The 22,624-nt window shown below is 46.6% G+C and overlaps 2 protein-coding genes across 2 annotated transcripts in view; one reads left to right on the top strand and one right to left on the bottom strand.

The window, feature by feature from the left end:
* Positions 1-1,945, bottom strand: part of LOC114904732 (interferon alpha-inducible protein 27-like protein 2) — a 17,837-nt gene extending 15,892 nt beyond the window's left edge. The window contains exon 1 of the mRNA XM_029238976.1: positions 1,828-1,945. The gene's annotated coding sequence lies outside the window, so the exon portion shown is untranslated. The remainder of the gene's footprint in view (positions 1-1,827) is intronic.
* Positions 1,946-2,078: 133 nt separating this feature from the next.
* Positions 2,079-21,463, top strand: DDX24 (DEAD-box helicase 24). Its single transcript, XM_029238736.1, has 10 exons — positions 2,079-2,142; positions 2,746-2,843; positions 3,456-4,175; positions 11,365-11,901; positions 12,970-13,123; positions 13,385-13,900; positions 15,466-15,541; positions 17,712-17,900; positions 19,296-19,425; positions 20,901-21,463. The coding sequence occupies exons 3-10, from the start codon at positions 3,461-3,463 to the stop codon at positions 21,176-21,178; spliced, it is 2,595 nt and encodes an 864-aa protein (XP_029094569.1). The 5' UTR covers positions 2,079-2,142; positions 2,746-2,843; positions 3,456-3,460; the 3' UTR covers positions 21,179-21,463.
* The last annotated feature ends 1,161 nt before the right edge of the window (positions 21,464-22,624 follow it).

Raw genomic sequence — 22,624 nt, 5'->3', positions numbered from 1 at the left:
CACAATTCATCTCGTGTGATGAGCTTACTTTCGGCCCTGTCATAAGATAAACTACAACATTCTTCCTCGTCACTTGGTATCCAATCTGCTTTCCTGGCAGAATTCAAGGCATGAGAGGCATCCCCCTCCTGGAGAAACAGGCCTATTGGTTTCTGTGAATTTCCTGTCACTGGAAGACAGATAGAAAGACAACCTATGGAACAGAAGAGAGTGGTACCATCAGACCACATGTGACATTAAAAACACCACAAACAAGGGTAAGAGACATGTAATTACTGAGGGGGGAAAAAAACCCCACAATACCCTTTGCATCATTAGAATCCCCAATGTAAAGAAAGTTCTTATGAAACAATTTTTCAAAAGAACTGTCTTTAAAAAGGAACTCAGACTAGAAGAGGTGGTTCCTAAAAAAAGAATTATACATGGCCAATAAATATTTGAAAATGTGTTCAATCTGCTAATACTAAAAATAATTTTTAAAAGAGAAAACTCTGTGTGTATGTGTGTGTGTGTGTGTGTTCCATGCACCTGTTAGTCAGGGTTTGGCTGCAGATAACAGAAGTCACTCCAGGTAACTTAAGCAGAACAGGTTTTTTGGGTTGTTTTGGTCGAACCCTTGGGGTTTTGGGCGCCTGGGTCCCTCAGTGACGACGGCTGGGCAGGGTTTGGGGACCTGGCCCAGAGGGCGCCACCAGCTGAGATCTGCCTCCTTAGCAGGGCCTGGGCACTCGCGGGAGAACCGAGACTGGGTGCTGGACTAAGGCTCCCGGGCAGGGTAACCTGTCTGCACAGAGACCCCCTCCTCTTAAGCACTGCCTGGACCTCGGAAGGTGAAAGTTGTGCCTTGGGACCTTGCCCTTCCTTGTCAGAACAGAGAATAACATTTGTTTGGTGGAGGTTTACAGGAACATGGTGACCTTGACCTGACCTCAAGAACAAAGGATGTGATACCAAGAAGTTTGCAAACACTAACCACGCCCCTCCCTCACCTTTCCTATAAAAGGGCTTTGCTGAAAGCTTGGGGAGTTCTGGGCTTTTAAGGCATGAGTCACCCGTCTCCTTGCAGGGCCCTGCAATATACCTTTCTCTGCTCCAAAATGACGTTTTGGTATTGTTTGGCCTCACTGTTCGTCAGGCACACAGACTTGCGTTCAGTTACATGACCTCTTCCTTGGGTTTGATAATTTGCCAAAAGGCTCACAGATCTCACGAAAGCACTTTACTCACCACTACGGATTTATTACAAAGGATATTAAAGGATACAAATGAACAGCCAGATGGAAAAGTACCTATGAGGAAGTCCGGAGCACAGGAAGTGCAGTCCCCGTGGACTTCAGGCGCCAGGTGGGCGCAGACTATGCCACCCAGGCTCTTGGGGACACACTGGCAAGTTCCTCCAAGAAATGAGTTGAGCTGTGTCCCATGGTGGCTCCGGGGTGGTGGGGAGGCTCACTCGACCTAAGCTTGGTGAATTCCCCCGTTGTCCTTTAGGACTTCCCAAAGTCACCGGACATAGAGACAGTGTATGGGAAAGGTTTCCCAGATGGTCTGGTGATCCCCACCTCAAAAAACAGAGTAACTACCGTGAAGTTGATTTCTCTGCATATAACAAAGGACCCAGTTTAGCTTGATTATTGGAGGCAGCCCGACCTTCCCCAACCATCAGTGAGCAACAGGCGAGGCATGAAAACCTAGGGAAAACAACACCTCCAATACAGGCTGGTTGAGTTGCAAATTAAATGCTAAAACTTTTGCGAGGCTCCAGGCATACAGCCAGTACGTAAACAGCCACTGCACTAAAACCAAAGCAAGAATACAAGAACTTACGTTCCCATACATGAACTAGAACAGAGCCCCTTCAGAGGAAGTGCGGCGGGCTCCACCTGTTGCTCCCGCTCCCTAAGCCCGAGAGGAGGACCTATCAGCGCGGCCCCTTGCACTCAACGTCTGCGCTCTTGGTAGCCGCACTGCGGAAGCCCGCCGCGCGCAGCGAATTAAGTGTGGGGTCTAGAATGGGGGCGGGACTTCCTTCCCAATGCGCACGCGTGCGTGGGCGCAAGCCCCTCCCCGGAACTGCGGTGGACGCTGCCGAGGAGGGCTGGAGCAGCAGTGTCTGAGGCGGTTAGTCGGCGTCGCTACACGGTGAGTGCCAAGGCTGGAGCCGGAACGGGGCCGGGGCCGGACCCGGCACCCGAGAGGAGCTGGAGGCGGCCACCCAGCGCGGGTCTCTCCAGGCCGTTGGGTTCTCGGGACCAGAGAGGGCGGCCGCCGGCCTCGTCAAGCGGCCTGGCCGACCCTGCGCCGGGGTCCCCTCGGTTTCTCAGCTTCGTGAGCCGGTTCGTGCCTGACACGAGGCGCCAGCGCCGGGCGCCTGGCCGGGCGCCAGGAGGAGGGACCCCTCCTGCTTGTTCTGCGGGTCGCAGTCCGCGTCCTCGCCCCCATGTGCCTCCCTCCTCCCCCCCGTCGTTGATCCGGGTTGCTTGTGATCGCGGCGTAACCGATGCTGGGGGTGAACCTTCGTTGCGCTCTGGCTTGCTTTGCCGTCGGGGCGCCATGCTGAGCGGTTCTGGACCTGCGTCATCTTTTTGTCTTCGCGTGACGTTCCAAGGAGACACAGACCCTCATCATCCCCATTTTCCAGACGAGCAACTGAGGCTCACAGTGATCAGTACGTGCACCCCAGACCCAGAGCTGGCCAGTGACGGGTTCAGATTTGAACCAAGATTTCCCTTTGTCTTTCTACAGGATCTAGTTTTCTCGGCCTTTCTGAAAAGGGAGAACGTGGCTCGAGTTCCAGTCTGACGACTTGTGCATAGATCACTTGTTTTTAAATCACTTAAAAGGTAATGAAAAAGCTGGTTGGGTTTTAAGTCATTTGGCAAAGGCCAGAGTCGTGGCAGAGGCATCTGCCCTCTTGGGGCAAGGCTTGAGAAGGAAGAAAGCTCTGTGCACTCTTAAAGCTGCCCTCCTCACCCACCCTCCAGCGACCCCCCGCACATACTTATTCAGCCTTCAAAATGGCTTGGGTGTGGCAGGCTTCACTCTCCATGCTTTACATAATGTTATTTATTGCAGAGAACGTTTTGGGACTTAGCTAGTAAACCCCTCCCCCCTTTTTAAAATATGAGAACACTGAGGTTCAGAGAGGATTAAGCAGGACCTGCCAAGGGCACACGAGCAGTCAGTGTTGAATCTGGAATCCAAACCAGATCTAGCTCATATGTCTTTGCTACACCTCCTGTGTCCCCTCTGTTGCAGGCCAAGCTGCCCACTGTGTGGGTACATTTCTTTCCTTCTTTGATCTTCTCTAGCTGGCAGCATCACCGTTAGAGCCATCTTTGTGTCCACTTCTTTGCAGGGCCTGATACTCTATAGGCTGCTTAGAAAATATTTGTTGCCTCAGAGCCCTGTGCTTCTCAGTTGCCAATCTAGTGGAACATTTCTCTCCTTTTCAGCAACCATGAAGTTGAAAGAGAAAAAATCGAGGCCAAAGCCATCAAACTATGGCAGAATTCAGAGGAAGGGCATCAAAGTTGTGGGAAAATGGAAGCAGGTGAAGATTGACCCAAATATGTTTGCAGACGGACAGATGGATGACTTGGTGTGCTTTGAAGAACTGACGGAGTATCAGTTGGTTTCCTCTGCGGAGAGTTCCTCCAGTCTCTTCTCAAAGGAGGAGCCCAAGAAGAGAAAGGCACAAGCTGTTTCAGAAGGAGAGGAGGAAGGAGAGTCTACCTCCTCAAAGAAAAAGATGAAGTTGAAGAAGAGTAAAGATGTGGAAACTGAAGGAACCAGTGCCCGGAAAGTGTTTGAGGGCAAAGGTAGTGAGCCAGGGCCCCAGGGAGATGGCACAGTTTGTCCTGATCTAGAGGTAGGGGAGATGGCATCAGAAAGCCCGGCCCAGATGGTTCCAAAAAAGAAGAACAAGAAAGGGAAAAAAAACTCAGAGCCTTCCCAGGGTACTACTCCAAAGGTGCCCAAAAAAGCAAAGACCTGGATGCCTGAAATGCATGATCACAAGGCAGATGTATCGGCTTGGAAGGATCTCTTTGTACCCAAGCCAGTTCTCCGAGCGCTCAGCTTCCTAGGCTTCTCTGCCCCCACACCAGTCCAAGCTCTGACCTTGGCACCTGCCATTCGTGACAAACTGGACATCCTTGGGGCTGCTGAGACAGGTAAGAGCATCCTTACCTGGCGGCCAGGGCAAGATTGCTTCTGGATTGAGCTTGTGGCTGCTAACAGGCTGGTTGGCTGGGAGACGGGAATGTTGGGAGCATGACCACAAAAGCACTGTTGAGTGAAGGTTTTCAGAAGTCGGCTGGCTCTGGGTTGAAATAGGCCATGTCCTGATTGGTGCCCTAGGCAGGTCACTTTATTTCTCTGAGCCCTGCAGACCCTATTATAAAATGGAGATAGACAACTGCAGTACCTCCTTCTTTTGCTATGTGGGTTAAATATAAGTGCCTACTAAATTTCTACATTTACACAATAGTAAACTAGTAACAAAAAACAATAGTAAACTAAAATTTACACAGTACATTGTAAGTGATCTGCGAATGGTAGTTTTTTTCCAGGTCTTGAGCCTTTTCTGAATGGCTCAGAGGTAAAGTAGGGCTAATAAGATCAGCCCTCTGGAGAGGTCGATCTTCATTAGTATAAGGAAGAAGTGTCTCATTCGCAAGAGTTGTCCAAAGATAAAAAGGGCTGCGTTGGGAGTTGGTGGGTTTATTGGCATTGAAAGGATTTGAGTTTGTGTAACCATTGGGTGGGTTTTGTAGGCAGATTTGGGCAGGAGGTGACTATTGCGACTAGGCATTGCTTAAAGCTCCCTCATTCCTTGGGCCACCTGAGACTTTGTGAAGCAGTGACAGGTACACTCACCCTGGGGAGACTAAACTGCTGATGGGGGAAGGAGCAATACAAGCCTGGAGCTATTAGTCTAACTTGACCAGCAGTAACCAATAGAAATATATACGTAATGTGAGCCACGTATGTAACTTAAAATTTCCTAGGAGCCATATTAAAAAAGGTTTTTAAAAAGTGAAAATTAATTTTAACAATATATTTAACCAATTACATAACATAGTTCAGTACGCAATGAGGGTAAAATTATTGAGATATTTTACATTCTTATTTTTATACTGTTTTTAGACTCTGATGTGTATTTTCAAGTTGCCGCCCATCTCAGTTTAGAGTAACCACCAGTTACTCTACACCAGTTACTCTACAACCAGTTTAGAGTTTTAAGTGCTTGACAGCGGTATGTGGCTAGTAGCTACTATATTGTATGACACAGAACTGTAACCAAAAGTGGGGTCCAGCTGCTCGCCGCTCAAAAGCCAGTAAAGAGGCCAGGTTGGTGAAAGGAAAGCTTGCTTTATTTTGGATGCCGGCCACGGGGCGGGGGGTGGGGGGGCGGGGCGGGGGGATGCTCCTGTCTGAAGGCTGACCCCCCCCACCCCCCCAACCAGTGGGCAAGAGATTTTATAGATGGAGGGGAGGGGGCCGCAACAGAAACAGCACAGTCAGCTCTGACAGTCACCTTGAAACTGGTCACTGGTGGTCTGACCAGCATCGTCTTCATTAAGTACAGTTGATCTTCAGTTCCAGGGTCGGTTTGTTTCCATTTTCTTGAGGCCAGTTCTCGGAATGGCAGCTTATGTCATGGCTACAGTCTGGTCATCATGTAGTTAACTTTTTCCACCTGGTGGGCCTTTTATCTGTAGATACACAGAGGGTATCTACAAGACAGCTCACAGGATATGGCTCAGAATATTATCTATAGCCCTTGAGAAGGAACTAAAGGTCCTTAGCTATGCTTATTGACTAAACATTTATTATTTAGTCTTGTCGGACTGCTTTCTTTTGCTTCTGCATTTTCTCACTTCTCTGATTAAACTTATTCTTTGGCTGAAGTTTTTCCACAGACAAAACGCAGGCAGAGGACATGGGCGGGAAGGACCATAGAGTCCTGCTCCATTTCAGAGCTGGACCATGTAGACCAGCGGTCCCCAACCATTTTGGCACCAGGGACTGGTTTTGTGGAAGACAGTTTTTCCACGGAAGGGGGTGGGTGGTGGTTTCAGGATGATTCAAGTGCATTACACTTACTGTGCACTTTATTTCTATTATTGTTAGTTACATTGTAATATATGATGAAATAATCATACAGTTCACCATAATGTTGACAGGAGGCCGAGCTCAGGGAGTAATTTGAGCGATGGGGAGCGGCTGTAAATACAGATGAAGCTTCGCTAACTGGCCGGGCCGCTCACCTCCTGCTGTGCGGCCTGGTTCCTAAGGGGCCACAGACCGCTACCGGTCCGTGGCCTGGGGGTTGGGGACCCCTGATCTAGACACTTTGTGCCTTGGATTTCTGGAAGAGTGGTCAGGAAACTTGAGGTGAGGTCCTGTATAAGAGCCATGAAGATGGAAGAGGAAGGAATCCCCAGGAAAGGGGGATGGAGGTAACAGTAATAGCTTAGAACATTTATTTAACATTTAAAATACGTCACGCCCTGTGTTACATGCATGAACTCAGTTTCTGAAAACCACCCTGAGGTAGATTCCTTTATTCCATCTTACTGAAGAGGAAACTCGGCCTCACAGAGGGTAGACGGTGTCCCTAAAACTGCCCCACTGGAAAGTGGTAGTGCTTGAATAGTTCTAGGCTAGGTCTATGTGCTGTTAAGCCTTCTGCTGCACTACTTGGGTAGGTGCAGAGAGGCCTGGAAGTCTGTTTCTGGAAGGCAGAGGAGAGATGGGAGCCACTTGGGCTAGAGATTGACATTTGGATTTATACCACAGCTCCTATCAGGCTATTTCTATGGAATGCTGTGAATCCACAGGTCCAAGTCTCAAAGAGTTTTGGGGCTGTGGGCAAACTGCTGCCAATGCAGATAATATATCCATCACCCCCAAAAGATGTTTGGGCCCCTTAATAAATCCCTCCTTCCCTAGGCTCCCCTCCTTGTTCATCCCCAGGTAACCTCTGATAGTCTTCCTATCGCTATGAATTAGTTTGCATTTTCCAGAATTTTAAAATGGAATCATACAATATGTACTTTGGGGAGGGAGAGTGTCTGCTCTTTAGCTCAGCATACTTTGAGATTCAGCCATGTTATTGCAAATACCAGTGGTTCATTTCTTTTTATTGATGAGTAGTATTCCACTGTATGGATATAGTGCAGTTTGTTTATCTTATCTATTGATGGATAGCTCTGTTCTTTTTAGTTTTTGGCATTTACAAGTAAAACTATCATAAATATTGGCGTAAAAGTCTTTGTATGGATATATGCTTTGATTTCTGTTGGGTAAATACCTAGGTGTGGAATGGCTAGGTCTTATGGTAAATGTAACTTTTTAGGAGCTTTCCAAAGTGATTGTACCATTTTACATAATCACCAGGTTATGACAGTTCAGATTGGTCCATGTCCTTGCCAGTACTTGGTGTGGTCAGTCTTTAATTTGATTTAGACTTTAAAAATTTTAGTGATATTTCCTTGTGGCTTTCATTGGTATTCCCCTAGTGACTCCTTGAGCAGCGTCTTTTCGAGTGCCTAACTGTATCCATATTATCTTCTTTGGTGGTGTCTGTTTAGTTCTTTTGCCCATGTTTTAATTGGGTTGTGGTTTTCCTATTGTTGAATTCATAATATATTCTAGATACACCTCCTTTATCAGATGTGCATTTTTTTCTCCCAGTCTGTGGCTTATTTCTTCATTCTCTTTCCAGTGTCTTTCGAAGAGCAGAAGTTATTTATTTTGATGAAGTTTAAATGATCATGTTTTCTTTCACAGATGTGCTTACCTAAGAATCCTTTGCCTAACACAAGATCACAAAGATTTTCTCCTGTATTTTCTTCTAAAAGTGTTACTAGTTTTAGGTTCTGTGTTTCAGTCTGATCCTTCCTGTGTTAACTTTTATGGGGAGAAATACAGATCAAAGGTTTTGTTTTGTTTTGCACGTGGCTATCTAATTATTCCAGCACCCTTTGTTGAAAAACTACTTTCTCCACTGAATTGCCTTTGCATCTTTTTTGAAAATCAGTGACTATATAGGTGTGGGTCTATTTCTGGAGTCTTTTCTTTTCCATTGATCTATTTGTCTATCTTTACTGTTTTCCCAATACCTCACTATGCTGGATACAGTAGCTTTAAAATCAGGTAGTATAAGTCCTCCAATTTTGTTCTTTTCAAAAGTTATTTTGGCTGTTCTAGGCCCTTGGCATTTCAAGGTGAATTTTAGAGTCAGTTTTTCAATTTCAACCAAAAAGTCAGCTGGTATTCGGATTGGTATTGCCTTGGTCATAGAGCCAACTGAGGACATGACATCTGGACAATATAGAATCTTCCAGTCCATGAATGTGGTATAGCTCTCCTTTTTTTTTTTTCTGCGATACACGGGCCTCTCACTGTTGTAGCCTCTCCGGTTGCGGAGCACAGGCTCTGGACGCAGCTCACGGACCCAGCCGCTCCGCGTCATGTGGGATCTTCGCGGACCAGGGCACGAACCCGTGTCCCCTGCATCAACAGGCGGACTCTCAACCACTGCGCCACCAAGGAAGCCTTCCATTTTTTTTAGGTCTTCAGTTTTCCTTAGCAGCGCTTTGTAGTTTTCAGTGTATGCACATGTATTAGATTTATCCTTAAGTATTTCATATTTTCGATGCTTTTGTAAATGGTAATTTAAGATTTCCTATTTCTGATGCTAATAAATAGAAATCTGCATATTTGTATATTGATCTTGTATCCTGCAACTTGGTACCATCAACTAGTTTCTTGAAGATTACATAGGATTTTCTTCAAAGATAATTATTCATCCAGTCTGGATGCCTTTTGTTTATTTTTGTCTTATTTATTGCACTGGCTAAAACTCCAGTACAATTGGAATTGAAGTGGTATAGTGGACATCATTGCCTCGTTCCTGATCTTTGGGGGAAGATATTCAGTGTTTCATCATTAAGTGTGATGCTAGCAGTAGGTTTTTTCCTATTTGTCCTCTATCAGGTTGAGAAAATTCTCTTCTGTTCCTAGTTTGCAGAAGGATTTGTATCAGGAATGGTTACTGTCTTTTTTTAAACGCCTTTTCTGCATATATCGAGATATATGTTTTTCCATTTTCAGTTTGTTGATAATGGTGATAAACTGAACTTAGTTGCAGTGTATTATTTGTACATTGTTGGATTTGATTTGCTAAAATTTTGTTGATGGTTTTTGAATTTCTGTTAATGGGATATTGGTTTGTAGTTTTGTCTTGTAATGTCTTTGACTGGTTTTGGAATCAGAGTAATGCAGGCCTCAGAGTGAGTTGAAGTATTCCCTTCAATTTTCTGAAAGAGTGTGTATAGAATTGGCATTTTTCTTCCTTAAGTATTTGGTAGAATTCATCTGTGCTTGCGCTTTTCTGTATAGGATGGTTTTTAATTATGAACTTAATTGCTTTACCATATTAGAAATATTTTTATTTTTTCTTGAGTGATAGTTTTCTACTTGCAGTTCAGTTAGTTTTTGTTTTGTGAATGTTGAAACTCTGTTATTAGATGCATAAATGTTTAGGACTATTGTATCCTCTAAATGAGTTCACTTTTTTCGTTAAGAAATGGCCCTCTTTTTCCCTGAAGTATTCTGTGTTCTAAAATCTCCTTTGTCAGGTTATTAATGTAGCTTTTCCAGCTTTATTTTGATTAATGTTAGCATGGTGTGTCTTTTTCCATACTTGTACTTTTGTCCTATTTATATCTTTATATTCAAAGTGAGTTTTTTATAGGCAGCATATAATTGGGTCTTGCTGTTTAATCCAACTATCTTGTCTTTTAATTGTGTTGAGGTCGTTTACATTTCACGTGATTATTGATAATGGTTGGGTTTTAATCTGTTTTGCTTGCTATTTCTCCCAGCTATTCTTTATTCCTTTGTTCCTCTTCTACCTTCTTCTGGATTGAATATGTGTGATACCGTTTTCTCTTTTTTATAGTCTTATTAGCTATAACTCTTTGTTGTGTCCTTTTGGAGGTTGCTTTGGGTTCGCAGATACTCTACCTTCAAGTGACAATATACTACTTTACATATAGTACAGGAACCTTACAAGAGTAGATTTCCATTTTTTCTTCGCTTTGTGCTTTTTGTTTTATACTTTATATGTGTTAGAAATCCCCAAACACATTTTCATTATTTTTCCTTTAAATAGTCAGTTATTTTTTAAAGAAGTTTTAATAAGAAAAAGATTTTTTATATTTATCCATGCCACCGTTTCTGGTGCTCTTCATTCCTTCGTGTTGATCCAGATTTTCAGCCAGTATCATCTTTTCTTCTACATGAAAGACTTCCTTTAATATTTCTCGTATACCAGGTCTGCTGATGATAAATTCTTTCAGCTTTTGTATACCTACAAAAGTCTTTATTTTACATTTTGTTTTGAAAGAGATTTTTGCTAAGTGTAGAGTTGTAGATTGTCAGATTTTTTTCCCCAGGTCTTCTGATAAAGATGTCATTGCACTATTTTATAGCATTTGTTGTTTCTGATGAAAAGTGCTGTTTTTCTTCTCTGAAGTTTTATGAGTTTGTTTTTGCTTTCTTTTTTTTTTTTTTTTTTGTTCTTGCTTATAGTACCTCGTTCCTGAGAGATGCTCATTTTCCTCTGAAAATTATCTGTGAGAGTTCTTTGAGGTCTGTGATAAAAGTTTCTTTATACAGAGATCACTTATTTGCTTCTGCTTGGGGCATTTTAATTTTGGAACCACTTTAAATTCTCAGCTTGAAGTGGTTTGTTTTGTTTGTTTGTTTTTGTCCACACAGATGGTGTGAATACTTGGGCTCTGTATACATCCAAAGGCTAGTTTGAAAATGTTCAAGCATAGACAAAAGTTTTAAAATTTTCTCGAAAACTAAGAAAATTTTCTTTTACTCCCTCCTTCCCCACCAGAGAAAGGTTTGGGGAAAGTATTATACAGATTTCCATTCCTTACCCTTCAATTTTGTGTTCCTTTACAACAGCAACACACACACACACACACACACACACACACACACACACACGCACACACATACACATACACACACGCACAAAACTTGCCCATCTCTTTAGGGTTTCATTGTTTGGACATTTGTCTGTAGTTTATTGGTGACCTCAGCCCGCAATGCCAGTCTGTCAGACTTTTCCTCAGACTCCTAATTACAGGTGCCCTCTGGTTGCAGTGCTGTAGGGGTACCATACCTGTGTAGGGTAGAAGGAGCTTTGGATCGGTCAGGGTGGCACTTGGCTATTTCAGGGTCCCTTATTCGGTGTAAAGGATAGAATCAGGCGAAAGTATGTACATCTGTTGATTCACACTGTTTTTGTTTGTTTTTTGTTCTGCTTCTAAGGAAGTGGGAAAACTCTTGCCTTTGCCATTCCCATGATTCATGCAGTGCTGCAGTGGCAGGTGAAGAAGAAGCCTATCCCAGCTCTAAGTAACACAGGAGCACCGCTTGGGGAGACCAGTAATGAGGCTGGAGTTGAGACGGGATCACCAGGCAGGGCTGGAACTGAGTCTGGAGCTTTGCCTGTTGAGATTGGAATTGAGGGTGAAGCACTGCCCAGTGAGGCTGGAGCGAAGGCTGGAGCACCACCCAGCCAGGCAAGAGCCAAGATTGGAGCCACAGTCTCAAACCAGGTGCTGCCCTCCTGTGATGATGATGCCGGTGAAGGACCTTCTTCCCTGATCAGGGAGACGCCCATTCCCAAACAGGATGCAAACGAGGAGGAGAAGCTTGATGAAGAGCAGACTAGAAAGTTAAAACAAGAATTGGGTGGCAAAATTGCACATCCAAGGCGTCCTCTGCTTGGACTGGTTCTGACTCCCACTCGAGAGCTAGCCATTCAAGTCAGACAACACATTGATGCTGTGGCCAAGTTTACAAGTGAGGTTTAATTCCGTTTAATAAGTGTTGCCTGAAAGGATTCCAGTAGCTGGGGTGGCAGAGGTGAATCAGCTGTGCCCGCCCTCTAGAGGGAACCTTTCTCTTCTGCCAGAGAATTAAGCCCGACAGAAAACTGTTTGAGTGACACATTCTTTATTCTCCCAAGGATAACACATAGCTAATGCTATTCTAGCTGCGTAGAAAATTAGTTAACTTATTGGATACAGTAGATACTTGGGGCAGCGTTTGGCAAACCACTGTTTGGGTTTTTGTGGGTTTTTTTTTTTTAAGTGCTGCCACGCCCACTTACTTACACGCGTCTACGGTCACTTTTGCGTCACCAGTGCAGAGTGGAATAGAGGTAGTAATTGTACAGAGACCATTTAGCCCACAGAGCCAGAAATGTTTACTGTTGGAAAAGTTTGCTGACACTTGCCTTCGGGCATTAGAACTTAACTTTTTCAGGGAATTCTTTGGGAAAGGCTGCAGAGTCGGGGTTTCAATTTTATAGTGAAAGGAGCAGTTACTTGTCAGGCTCTGACTGTATCTTACAAGGCACTTTACTAAGCGCTTTGCTTGCGTGACCCTTTGCGTTCCTTCCATACTGGCTACCTTGCGAAGCCCTCCACTAGAGAGAAGAGAACACTAACCATCAGAGGAGATTCAGTTTAATTTTAATTGAGGGGCATGGGCAGGAACTCCTAGGGGAGGTGTGTCACAGCTACAAGTTACATCTTTCCCAGCACTGTGGTGCACCACTGCTCATTTTTTCCAGAGCTTTGGATGTCACCATGCCTGGGTTCAAATCCAGCCCTACTGGTGTGGTTGGAGGGGAAAGAGTAGAAAAAAATGAGGTTGGGGAAATAGTCAGGGCCTAGATCATAGAAGACCCGGTAAGCCCTCTAGCGATGGCATCAACAGGGCAGGCCAGCTCTTAGCACTCCCCTGGAGAGGGGAGCTGTGCTGGTGACTCGCAGCCTTTACTAATGTGGGGGCGCCTGTGTCAGCGTTGGAAGAAGTAAGCCGTCAGTCTGAATAACAGCGTCCCTGACGTTTTGTGTACCCCAGGCATTAAAACTGCTATTTTGGTTGGTGGAATGTCCGCACAGAAACAGCAGCGGATGCTGAACCGCCAGCCTGAGATTGTGATCGCCACTCCAGGCCGGCTGTGGGAGCTAGTTAAAGAAAAGCACCCTCATTTGAGCAACCTTCGGCAGCTCAGGTGAGAAACAGTACCTCCCCGTTTCCCCCAGCCCCTGTTCTGAAGTGGACCTGAGGTGACATGGCACAGTGTGCAATGCCTTCTCCCTGTTACAAAGTGCCATGGTGTGGCCCTAGCCAGAGTTGGGCCTTTAGAAAGCCGAGCATGTGTGAGGGGGGTTAGCTGAGGGCCCTGGGGGTGGTGGGGCGGTAGAGTATATGCCGTGGGGGACTCCTCTTACCTGCTGCTGACCAGGCGATGTGGGTCTGTCTGGATCTGTAGGTGCCTGGTGGTCGATGAGGCTGACCGCATGGTTGAGAAAGGCCACTTTGCTGAGCTCTCACAGCTGCTAGAGATGCTCAGTGATGCCCAGTACAACCCAAAGAGACAGACGCTTGTTTTCTCGGCCACGCTGACCCTGGTACATCAAGCTCCTGCTCGAGTCCTTCACAAGAAGCACGCTAAGAAAATCGACAGGTCTGCCAAACTTGACCTCCTCGTGCAGAAGATTGGCATGCGGGGCAAGCCCAAGGTCATCGACCTTACAAGAAAGGAGGCCACGGCAGAGACGCTGACAGAGACCAAGATCCACTGTGAGACTGATGAGAAAGACTTATATCTGTACTACTTCCTGATGCAGTATCCAGGCCGCACCTTAGTGTTTGCCAACAGCATCTCCTGCATCAGACGCCTTTCTGGGCTCCTCAAAGTCCTGGATGTCATGCCGCTGACCCTACATGCCTGCATGCACCAGAAGCAGAGGCTCAGAAACCTGGAGCAGTTTGCCCATCTGGAGGAGTAAGTCAGGCCTGTCCACAGACTAGCCATTGGGTCTGTGTCACCAGGATGGTGGGAAGCTACCTTCTCTCATGAGCGCCTTATCGTAGAAGGTAGCCCTTTTTTTTTTTTTTTTGCACAGCGTGAGGCAGGCTCACTCTCATTTAGTACATTTGGTTGCTGGTAATACCCAACAGAAACTTCTTTAATAATGAGTAATGGTGACAATAATACCTATTATTATTGAACACTTACCAATAGATTAAGTATTGTGCTTGCATTTTAGATACATTATTACATTCATTCACTTCTAACATCCTTGAGAAGAATAGAATCATGGTTAAGAGCACAGACTGGAAGCGGACTGCTTGAGATCACATCCTGGCTGTGTCACTTCTAGCTGGTCAGATTACTTCTTCGTGTTTCAGTTTTCTCATAATCAGTATAATAATAAAAGTTATGGCAGAGGGCTGCTCTGAGGAGTAAGTGAGTTTACGCATTTGAAGTGTTCAGAACAGTGCCTGGCACATGGTATGAGCTTGCTAAATGTTAGCTTTAATACTTAGCCACTTGTCATTATTCTTATTTTATAGATAAAAAAAGTAAGGTCTAGAAAAGCACATAAGCCCATGAAGCCAAAAACAGTTTACTCTCTGGCCCTTTACAGAAGAAGTTTGCTCACCTTGACTTAGACGGTGGTTTAATATTTTACAAACTTTAGTTTGCATCATATTCCACAGCCCAGAGATGCAGGAAGTGGGGACCCTGAAGGGCCTAAAATCTTTAGTTTTTAAGACATACCTCAGGTGCGTTTGACTCCCCTCAAACTACACATACATTAAGAAACATCACCCGGTACATATTATTAAGTGCTTGCTGTGAACCTGGCACTGTTCTAGGGGCTGGTAATAGAGTAGTGAGTAATGCAAGGTCCCTGCTCTCGTGGAGTTGACATCCCAGGGGAGGGAGGTAATAAACTGAAAAGTAAGTATACAGTTCGTCAGGTGGTGCTGAGTGCTGAGAAGTGAAGTTGTATAGGGAGCTGTGCAGACTGTGGGTGTGTGGTCTGGGAGACTTTTCTCATAAGGTGAGATTGGAGCAGAGAGTGGAAGAAAGTAAGGAAATGTGAATATCTGAGGAAGGCCTTTATGGCCTAAGGTGCACTAAGTGCACAGGCTGGGAGGTGAGAGCAGGTTTGGCATGTTTGAGGAAGAGCGAGGAGAGCAAGGACGCCTGTGTGACTGGAGGGAATTAAGTGGGAGGGTGATAGGAGATGAGGTCACTGACCTAGAGTATGGCCCCATTTAATGCGCTTGAGGTAGTCTTTATTATTGCAGAGTGTGGCTTGTCGATTGCGGCCAGTGAAACCCAGGTTTGGATCCTGGCTCCACTACTGAATAGCCATATATATACCTTGGGAAGTTAATCTCTGAGCCTCAGCTTCTTTATCTGTCAAAGGGAGATGTGTAGTAGTATTGTCTCGTAGAATGTCCGTAAGCATTGTCGTGTTTAGAGTACTCGGTGGTAAGAATTTGACTAATGACAGCCGTTAGTCGTTATTAATGAGCTTTCTCTCTCCGCCACAGTTGTGTTCTCCTGGCGACAGATGTGGCAGCCCGGGGCCTGGATATTCCTAAAGTCCAGCATGTCATCCATTACCAGGTAGGGACATCAGGGAATTTGTAGGCATCTCCCAACATTGAGTGGGGAATTTTTAAAGCAAGGGTTGAGGGAGGGAGGAGGAGTTGTTGGTCCCAAGGCCTCATGCAACAGAGAATACCACGAGCATCTGGTGACCAACTGGCGCTGCCACTTTTGGAACACTGTGGTGAGAGTTATTCCTCCAAAACCTCTCGACACTGTCTGGTGTCAAATATCAGATAGCCCCTTTCTTTTTGACTTGGGCAGGCTACTTGATGTTGGCAGGTTAGAGTCTTAGTTTCTTCCATGAAATGGGCATAATAAGTTTAGCATGTAAAATGATTACCCTGCTTGTAGAGAAATAGAAGAGTGTGGTAATTAAGTCCTGCCTGGGCTTAAATCCCAGCTGTGTAACCTTGAGCAAGTTACTTAGTCTCTTTGTGCCTCAGTTTCTTCATTTGTTAAATGGCGGTTATTACAGTATCGACTTCTCAAGTTCTTATTAAGGTGAAATAAGTTATTATGCATGAGGAGTTTCGAAAGCCAGGTGGCACTTCCTAAATGTTAGACGCTGTTGATACTGACATGAGGATCAGCGCGTGTACCTGGTAAAGGTTAGCCTAGAGTGGCCGTTAGGCGTGTGGACTCCAGAGCCACGCTTCCAGCGTTCGAATGCTTCTTGGCTGCTGCTTAGCGGGTTAGCTCTCGGCATGTTACTTAGTATCTCTGGTTTCAATGTTATCCTTTGTAAATTGGGAGTAATAATGCTACCTACGCCATAGGGTTATCACAATTAAATGAGCTAATGCCGACGGATCGCCTAGCGAGTGTAAGTACTCTATAAATGGGAGCTGTTCTGGCATGATTATTTCCCCTTTAAATCCTTCATGCTTTTAACCATCTTGAGGGTGCCAATTCAGTTTAGCAAATTCTTATTCTTCCTCTTTTGGGGACAGAGTCTGGGTCAGTCTCTAGGAAATATCCAGATGAACAAAATACCGTTGTAGCCCCTAAGAAGTATTACATCCACCAGAGGACGTGAGAGGACCATGCCCATAATTTAAGGCAGGAGATATTAGAAAGTTGCAGAGTAAAATCGGAGAGAGAGAGAACTGCTAGTTTGGGAGGTTAGGAGGTTGGAAAGTGCTTTCTAAAAGATGCTTGGCATTTACGGATGGAGAGGATTTGGGCATGTAGAGGTAGAGAAGGAAGGAGAAGGAGAAAACGTGGAAGGGGGCAGCTGACAGGGAGTGAGAAGAAGAGGATGTTATGTGTGTATGTATGTTAGAAGAGGAAAGTGAAGAAGGCATCATTTCCCTCACCGTTACGAACCACTGATAATCGTGCTTGGAGCCCTGCATTGGAAAAGATACTGAGCCTTATCGGCGCTCAGTGGAGTAGACTGCTCTTGGTTGGCGGTGTGTGCCGTGGCTGTGGGAAGGGAGGGATTGTCGGCTGCCATGCCGCGTTATCTGTGGATAACATATCCAGTTTTTATTGGAGTAGAGGCAGTATAGCCCAAGCGTTAGCATGGCCTTTGGAGCTGGACTGCTTCATTTCGAATCCTGGCTCCGCCATTTAGTTGGGTAACTTAGGGGAAATTGCTTAACATCTGTGTGTTTCAGTTTCCCAGTCTATAACATGGATAACCCTGAAAGCATCTATTTCATGTTGTTGTTGTTGAGGGATAAATGGGGTAGTAATACATGCAGAGTGCTTAGAATTGCCTGGCACATTGTAATTATTTAATAAATGTTGGTTATGATTACCATCATCAATCATCCATGCAGAGTTAATGAAGAACCATTAGAGTTTCTTTAGGTAGAGGGGTTATGATGGTCAGAGCTTTGACTCAGGAAGATGACACTGGCAGCTTTGGGTTGGGTCAGGGGGGCAGTGGCAGGACTGGAGACCAAATAAGAAGTGACTGCCATTGTCCAGTTGAATGGTCATGACGACCTGAACCAGGGCAGGGGGCACGGGAGGGCAGAGCCTGCACAGTGAATGGGCTAAACCTGGGACAGTTTGGATGTGGGACTTAGGGACAAGGGCTGGACTTAGGGACAGTGCTGGAGAGGTTTCTAGCTGCCTGGCTGAGAGGGGGGAGGGTCCAGCCTTGGGTTGTTGGCCTTGAGGGGAAGAGCAGTGCTTGGTGACAGCCACGATGACCTCCCAGTTCCTCCTTTGGCAGGTCCCTCGTACCTCGGAGATTTATGTCCACCGAAGCGGTCGAACTGCTCGTGCCACCAGTGAAGGCCTCAGCCTGATGCTGGTTGGGCCTGAGGACGTGATCAACTTTAAGAAGATCTACAAAACCCTTAAGAAAGATGAGGACATCCCGCTGTTCCCTGTGCAGACAAAGTACATGGATGCAGTCAAGGTAAAAAGAAAAGTTCGAAGCCCAGTGCTAATGAGGGGAGGGATTGGGCTGCTCCCTCACTTTGCTGTGAGATTCTTGCAGTACCACCCTTGGAAACTAATTAGTAGTTCTGCCAATAGCTAAGCAGGGAGATTTGTAAAAAAAAAAAAAAAAAAGAAATGGGTGGGGGGCACTGTGTCTGGCGGAAGGGGGAATAGGGCGAGTGGCCAGAGTGGCAGTAGTTTTCTTCACGAACCCTTCCTTCCCTCCGCCCCTGAAACCTCCACCATCACCACCACCACCCCCGCCCCCATGGACAAGGGCAGTGAGCATGGCTGTCTGGACATGCCTTTGGATGGAGGGTTGTAGGGAAGTGAGGTCAGTGTGTCGTGCTGAGGCAGAAACTAAAGGTTTGTCACATCCCTGAAGCAGATGCCTGTAATTCCTACCTTCGGGGGTTTATTTTTAACTCAATAAACATTCCCTGAGTGGGTGCTGCTTATTATGGGCTGCAGCATGTCAGGCACCAAAACAGGGTGGGTTCTCTTCCATAGAAATCCACTGGCTCGTGAGGCAGGTTGAGTCCGGCTGAAGTTCAGGTACAAATGGAGCACTGTGGACTGGTGGGTATATGGTAACATTGGTAGGAGATTTAGTTTCCTCCAAGCCTCCTGCAGGCAGAGATGTGAAGGAGTGAAGAAGGGATGGACTTCCAGGAATTGGGGGAGCAAAAAGCAAGGAATGGTTCAAGCTCTGCTGGCTCCTCTGGCTCGAAAGGACTGTTAGCTGTGCGGGGAGATAGGGTGGGAGGTGAGATGGAGCGGTGGGGAATGCAGAGGGGATTAGGAGCCACCCCGGCTTCCCGTGGCTCTTTTCCCTATATCACAAGATCTTTCCCATTTTCCTGCTGTATCCTGTCACTGCGGTCTGAACCCAGAACCCAGGAGAAGGAGAACTGAAATGTTTTTGGCAGAGGACAGTGTGGAAGACGGGGATGGAAGTTCTGTGACAGTTCTGTGTTGTCCCTGTGAGTGAGAGTGGGGCCCTAACTGAGGGCTCTCGGGGTGCCTCCAGGTCTCAGCTCAGCTATGGAAGCCAGCTGCGGTGTCTGGGGAAACAGTTCCCTTTGGCACGTGTAGCTCGGGAGTCTGACCGAGGTGGGCTGCCAAGAAGAGGGGCTGTTCGAGCAGGTTTGGAAAGCCAGCTCTTGTGGTTCGTGTGTACACGCTCACAAGTAGCAGTTGCCCTCTGTGCTTTAATCAGGAACCAAAGCAAATGCATTTTGATGGGAGCTGAGGTGCATCTCACTGAACACTGATCTCAAGAGCTTGTTTAAAAACACAACTTAAATGAGACTTTTCTTCCCAGAACCCTGAATCCTCTGTCAGATGAATACTTTCTGTTCGTTTCCTCTAGGAACGAATCCGTTTAGCTCGACAGATTGAAAAAGCTGAGTATCGCAACTTCCAGGCTTGTCTGCACAATTCTTGGATTGAGCAGGCGGCGGCTGCCCTTGAGATTGAGCTGGAAGAAGAAATGTATAAGGGTAAGGGGCAAGATGGACTTGAGGAAGGGTTCATTCAACTTTTATCTTTCATTTTTCCCTTCAGCTTCTGTCTGTTGGAACCTCCCCACCACCATGGGTCCTATCAAAATCGGCAGGACGCCTTTTCCTTCTTTGTGACAGGCCCTAATCTCAGATGAGCCTAAAGCCCTCAGCCTTGGTCTGCCTCTGCCATCGTTTGTGTGGAGAGGCAGTGCAGGACAGTGACGCCAGGGCAGGCTCTGTGGCCAGGCTGCATGTGATTGACTGCTGCCTCATCCCTGACTAGCTGCGTGACCGGGTCAAGTTACTTAACCTCTCTGTTGTACCTAGGCTGTCCTCATTTATAAAACGCAGGTCATAAAGTACCTGCCTACCTCATGGGGTTGCAAAGATGGCTTGAGTTAATGAGTATAAAGTGCTTATAACAGTGCCTGGCAAATAGAAAGTGTTGGGCACATTTTAAGTTATTTACTGGCACCTGTCTTCCAAGCTGACAAAGCACTTCTGTCATCATCTCATTTGCTCTTCTCCAGCCTCATGATGTAAACAGAGCAGGAATTGTTATTACATTTGGGAACTAGAGGCTCACAGAAGCGATTTGTGCAGGGAAGGAGCTCCAGCACCAGGTGTTGACTGAGCCCCTGCTCCGAACCTAGGCCAGAGACTAAGGATTCAGGGATGAATCTGTGTGGTCCTTGCTCTGGGAAAGCTCCTGACTCTAAGAAGTGGTAGAACCACATCTAGAACTAACACCAGAATTAGGTCCAGTGCTCTTTCCACCCCACAAGTGGGCAGCTCAGCTGAGGTGTTGGCATCTTGGTGCCAAAGCCAACAAATTCAGAGGCAGGCTTAACTGCTCTCTGCTCAGCGTGGAAGCCAGGAACCAAATCACTAGGCTCGGTGACAGCCAGTGGTCCTCCTGGTAGCTCAGGCTTGGGGCTAGGGCTGTGATGTGAGGCCCTGGCTTCCCTTCCTGAGGTCAGGCTGGCGTGGAGCCCTCTGGCCATGTCCGCCTCTGCAGGTGCAGTTACAGCGCTGGCAGGGAGATGCAGGGGAGCTGGGCTGCATAGGTGGCTTTCACTGTCTCCTGAGGGGTTTGTAGCCATCCAGTCACCAAATTCCAGGCAACCAGTGGGTGGGTCATAGGAAGAAAAGTGATCTTCAGGTCAGGAGACTGGGGTAGTAATCTCAATTTGGCAGCTAGCTCTGTGACCTTCGGCAAGTGACCTGGATTTCCTCAACTGTAAAATAAAGATAATTCCTGTCTTAGAGGGTTTTTTGGAGGAGTAAAGGACAGAGTGGCCCTGAGTGGTTCTCCTAAACTGTGTTGGAAGTTAGCCAACACTAGTTTCTGCAGAGAGCTTTCCTCCCCAAGAGTCCCAAAACATTTCTCATCACAAGTATTATCCATCAAGGGACACAGAATGCTCCTACAAGTCATAGTAAACATGATCTATTTTGAATTGTGTTTCAAGGAGGAAAAGTTGACCAGCAAGAAGAGCGTCGGCGACAAAAGCAGACAAAAGTCCTGAAGAAGGAGCTGCGCCATTTACTCTCCCAACCGTTGTTTAAAGATGACCTGAAAACCAGGTATCCCACTCAGTCTGGCAAGCTGCCCGAGCTCATGTCCGCCCCAAGAAACGGTGAGTCCGCGCTGAGCTGCCTCTCCAAACAGAAGAAGAAGAAGAAGAAGAAGAAGCAGCCGAAAGAGCAGCAGCAGGAACAGCCACGGCCAAGCACAAGTGCAGGCTAACCGCCCCCCAGGTCAGAGTCTGCTGGTGACCGCATGTTGTGTCTGTGTCCTCTGGTTGTACGGAAAACCTTTGCACCTTTGACTTCACACCGCTGTCAGCCCCAGTTACAAAACTCTCCCTCTTGCACACACCACCTCCCATAGCAGGAGAGACCTCATGCAGATCTGTGTTGTTTCACAGTACGAATTCTATGTATAGCAGCTTATATATTTCTGCATTCCAGTGTTTACCGGCTTCTTGTATGGTTAACTTGATTTCCTCAATTAAAAACAGTGGTCAGAACCGGCGCATTTTCTTGAGTTTTTAGCCAGGATATGGGGACACGGTCATAGTCCTCTGGCTGCAGGATGCACGCGGGGTGCGTCTCACTCCACTGCACGGTGTGGATAGAGCGAGAGGCTGGTGAGCTTCGCAGATCACTGTAAAGTCATTTCTGCCTGGGTCCCCGACGTGTGTTCCCGTTTTTCTCCACAGAAGAATCCTAACAGCTCCTTAGCTCTACCTCACAGCTGCTGTCTTGTCTTAGCCTCGCTGGGAGGTGGGCAGGGAAGAGATTGCCGGCTTCCAAGAGAACACAGCTTCCGTGACATCACAGAGCCACGTGTGGGGAAGCCAGGAGCAGTCTGCTGAGTCTGGCTGTGAGGCACCTGGGATCTGGCCTTGGCCAGTCTCTCCAGCCTCATCTCTCTGCTTCCTTCCTCTGTGTGACAGAACTGCTTGCTGCCCACGGTCTCACGCCCCCATTCTTTTGCCCTGAGCCTTTGTCCAAGCTTTTCCTTGGCCTGTTTGCCTTTTCTTGCCCCTGAGCACTGCTGGCCCCTGAGACCCAGGAGGTGTTGTGTTCCTCTCGTGAGCTCCCTGCGGCAGAAGCTGCTTATTACTCCTTGCAGCCCTTGCACTTAGATCAGGGCCCGGTGCAAATATGTGCTGAGGGAACCCGAGACCTCCCGGCGCCTCCGCAGCTTCCTCTGGGCCAGCCTGGGTGAGTAGCCACAGTCATGGGAGAAGCACTGATTTCTGCCCAGCTAAGTCTGGGCTTCTAAACAGACGTTCCCTTGGCCTCATGGTTGGCAGCTGTGTTCCCTCGGTCCCTGTGGGCAACTGCAACAGGGTAGTTGGCCTAAACTCAGATTCAGGTATCACTGAGTGTTGGTTAGGTACTTTTATCTACTTCGATTGTCATTTGGTTTTCCGTCAAGGCCCTGGGACATGAGTCTTATAGTACCCTTTTTTGCAGTTGAGAAAGCTCACTGTGAGTGGCTAAGACTTGCTTAGGGTCACACGGCAGTCAAGTGGCAGAGCTGGGATAAGAACCTTGGGTATTTCCTTGTAGGCCCAAGGGAAGTTGAGAAAACTGCTTTGGTTTTAAAAGTCAGCAGTGTTGCCAGAGCCTGTCTCCCCAGTGTCACCAGTGACTGGGAGAGGAGAATGCAGAAGAAAACAGC

The sequence above is a fragment of the Monodon monoceros genome, unplaced genomic scaffold (genome assembly GCF_005190385.1).
Source record: "Monodon monoceros isolate NGI ecotype Baffin Bay Population unplaced genomic scaffold, NGI_Narwhal_1 Super_Scaffold_21, whole genome shotgun sequence".
NCBI classification, from domain to species: Eukaryota; Metazoa; Chordata; class Mammalia; order Artiodactyla; family Monodontidae; genus Monodon; species Monodon monoceros.
The sequence above is the reverse complement of the archived record's forward strand: the minus strand, read 5'-3'. Positions and strand labels throughout refer to the sequence as shown.

Excerpts from the sequence above, each read along its gene's own strand:
- DDX24 (XM_029238736.1), top strand. The coding sequence starts at position 3,461 with ATGAAGTTGAAAGAGAAAAAATCGAGGCCAAAGCCATCAAACTATGGC. Across the intron at positions 13,124-13,384 it reads AGCAACCTTCGGCAGCTCAG|GTGCCTGGTGGTCGATGAGG; the intron begins GTGAGAAACAGT and ends CTGGATCTGTAG. Across the intron at positions 13,901-15,465 it reads CAGTTTGCCCATCTGGAGGA|TTGTGTTCTCCTGGCGACAG; the intron begins GTAAGTCAGGCC and ends TCTCCGCCACAG.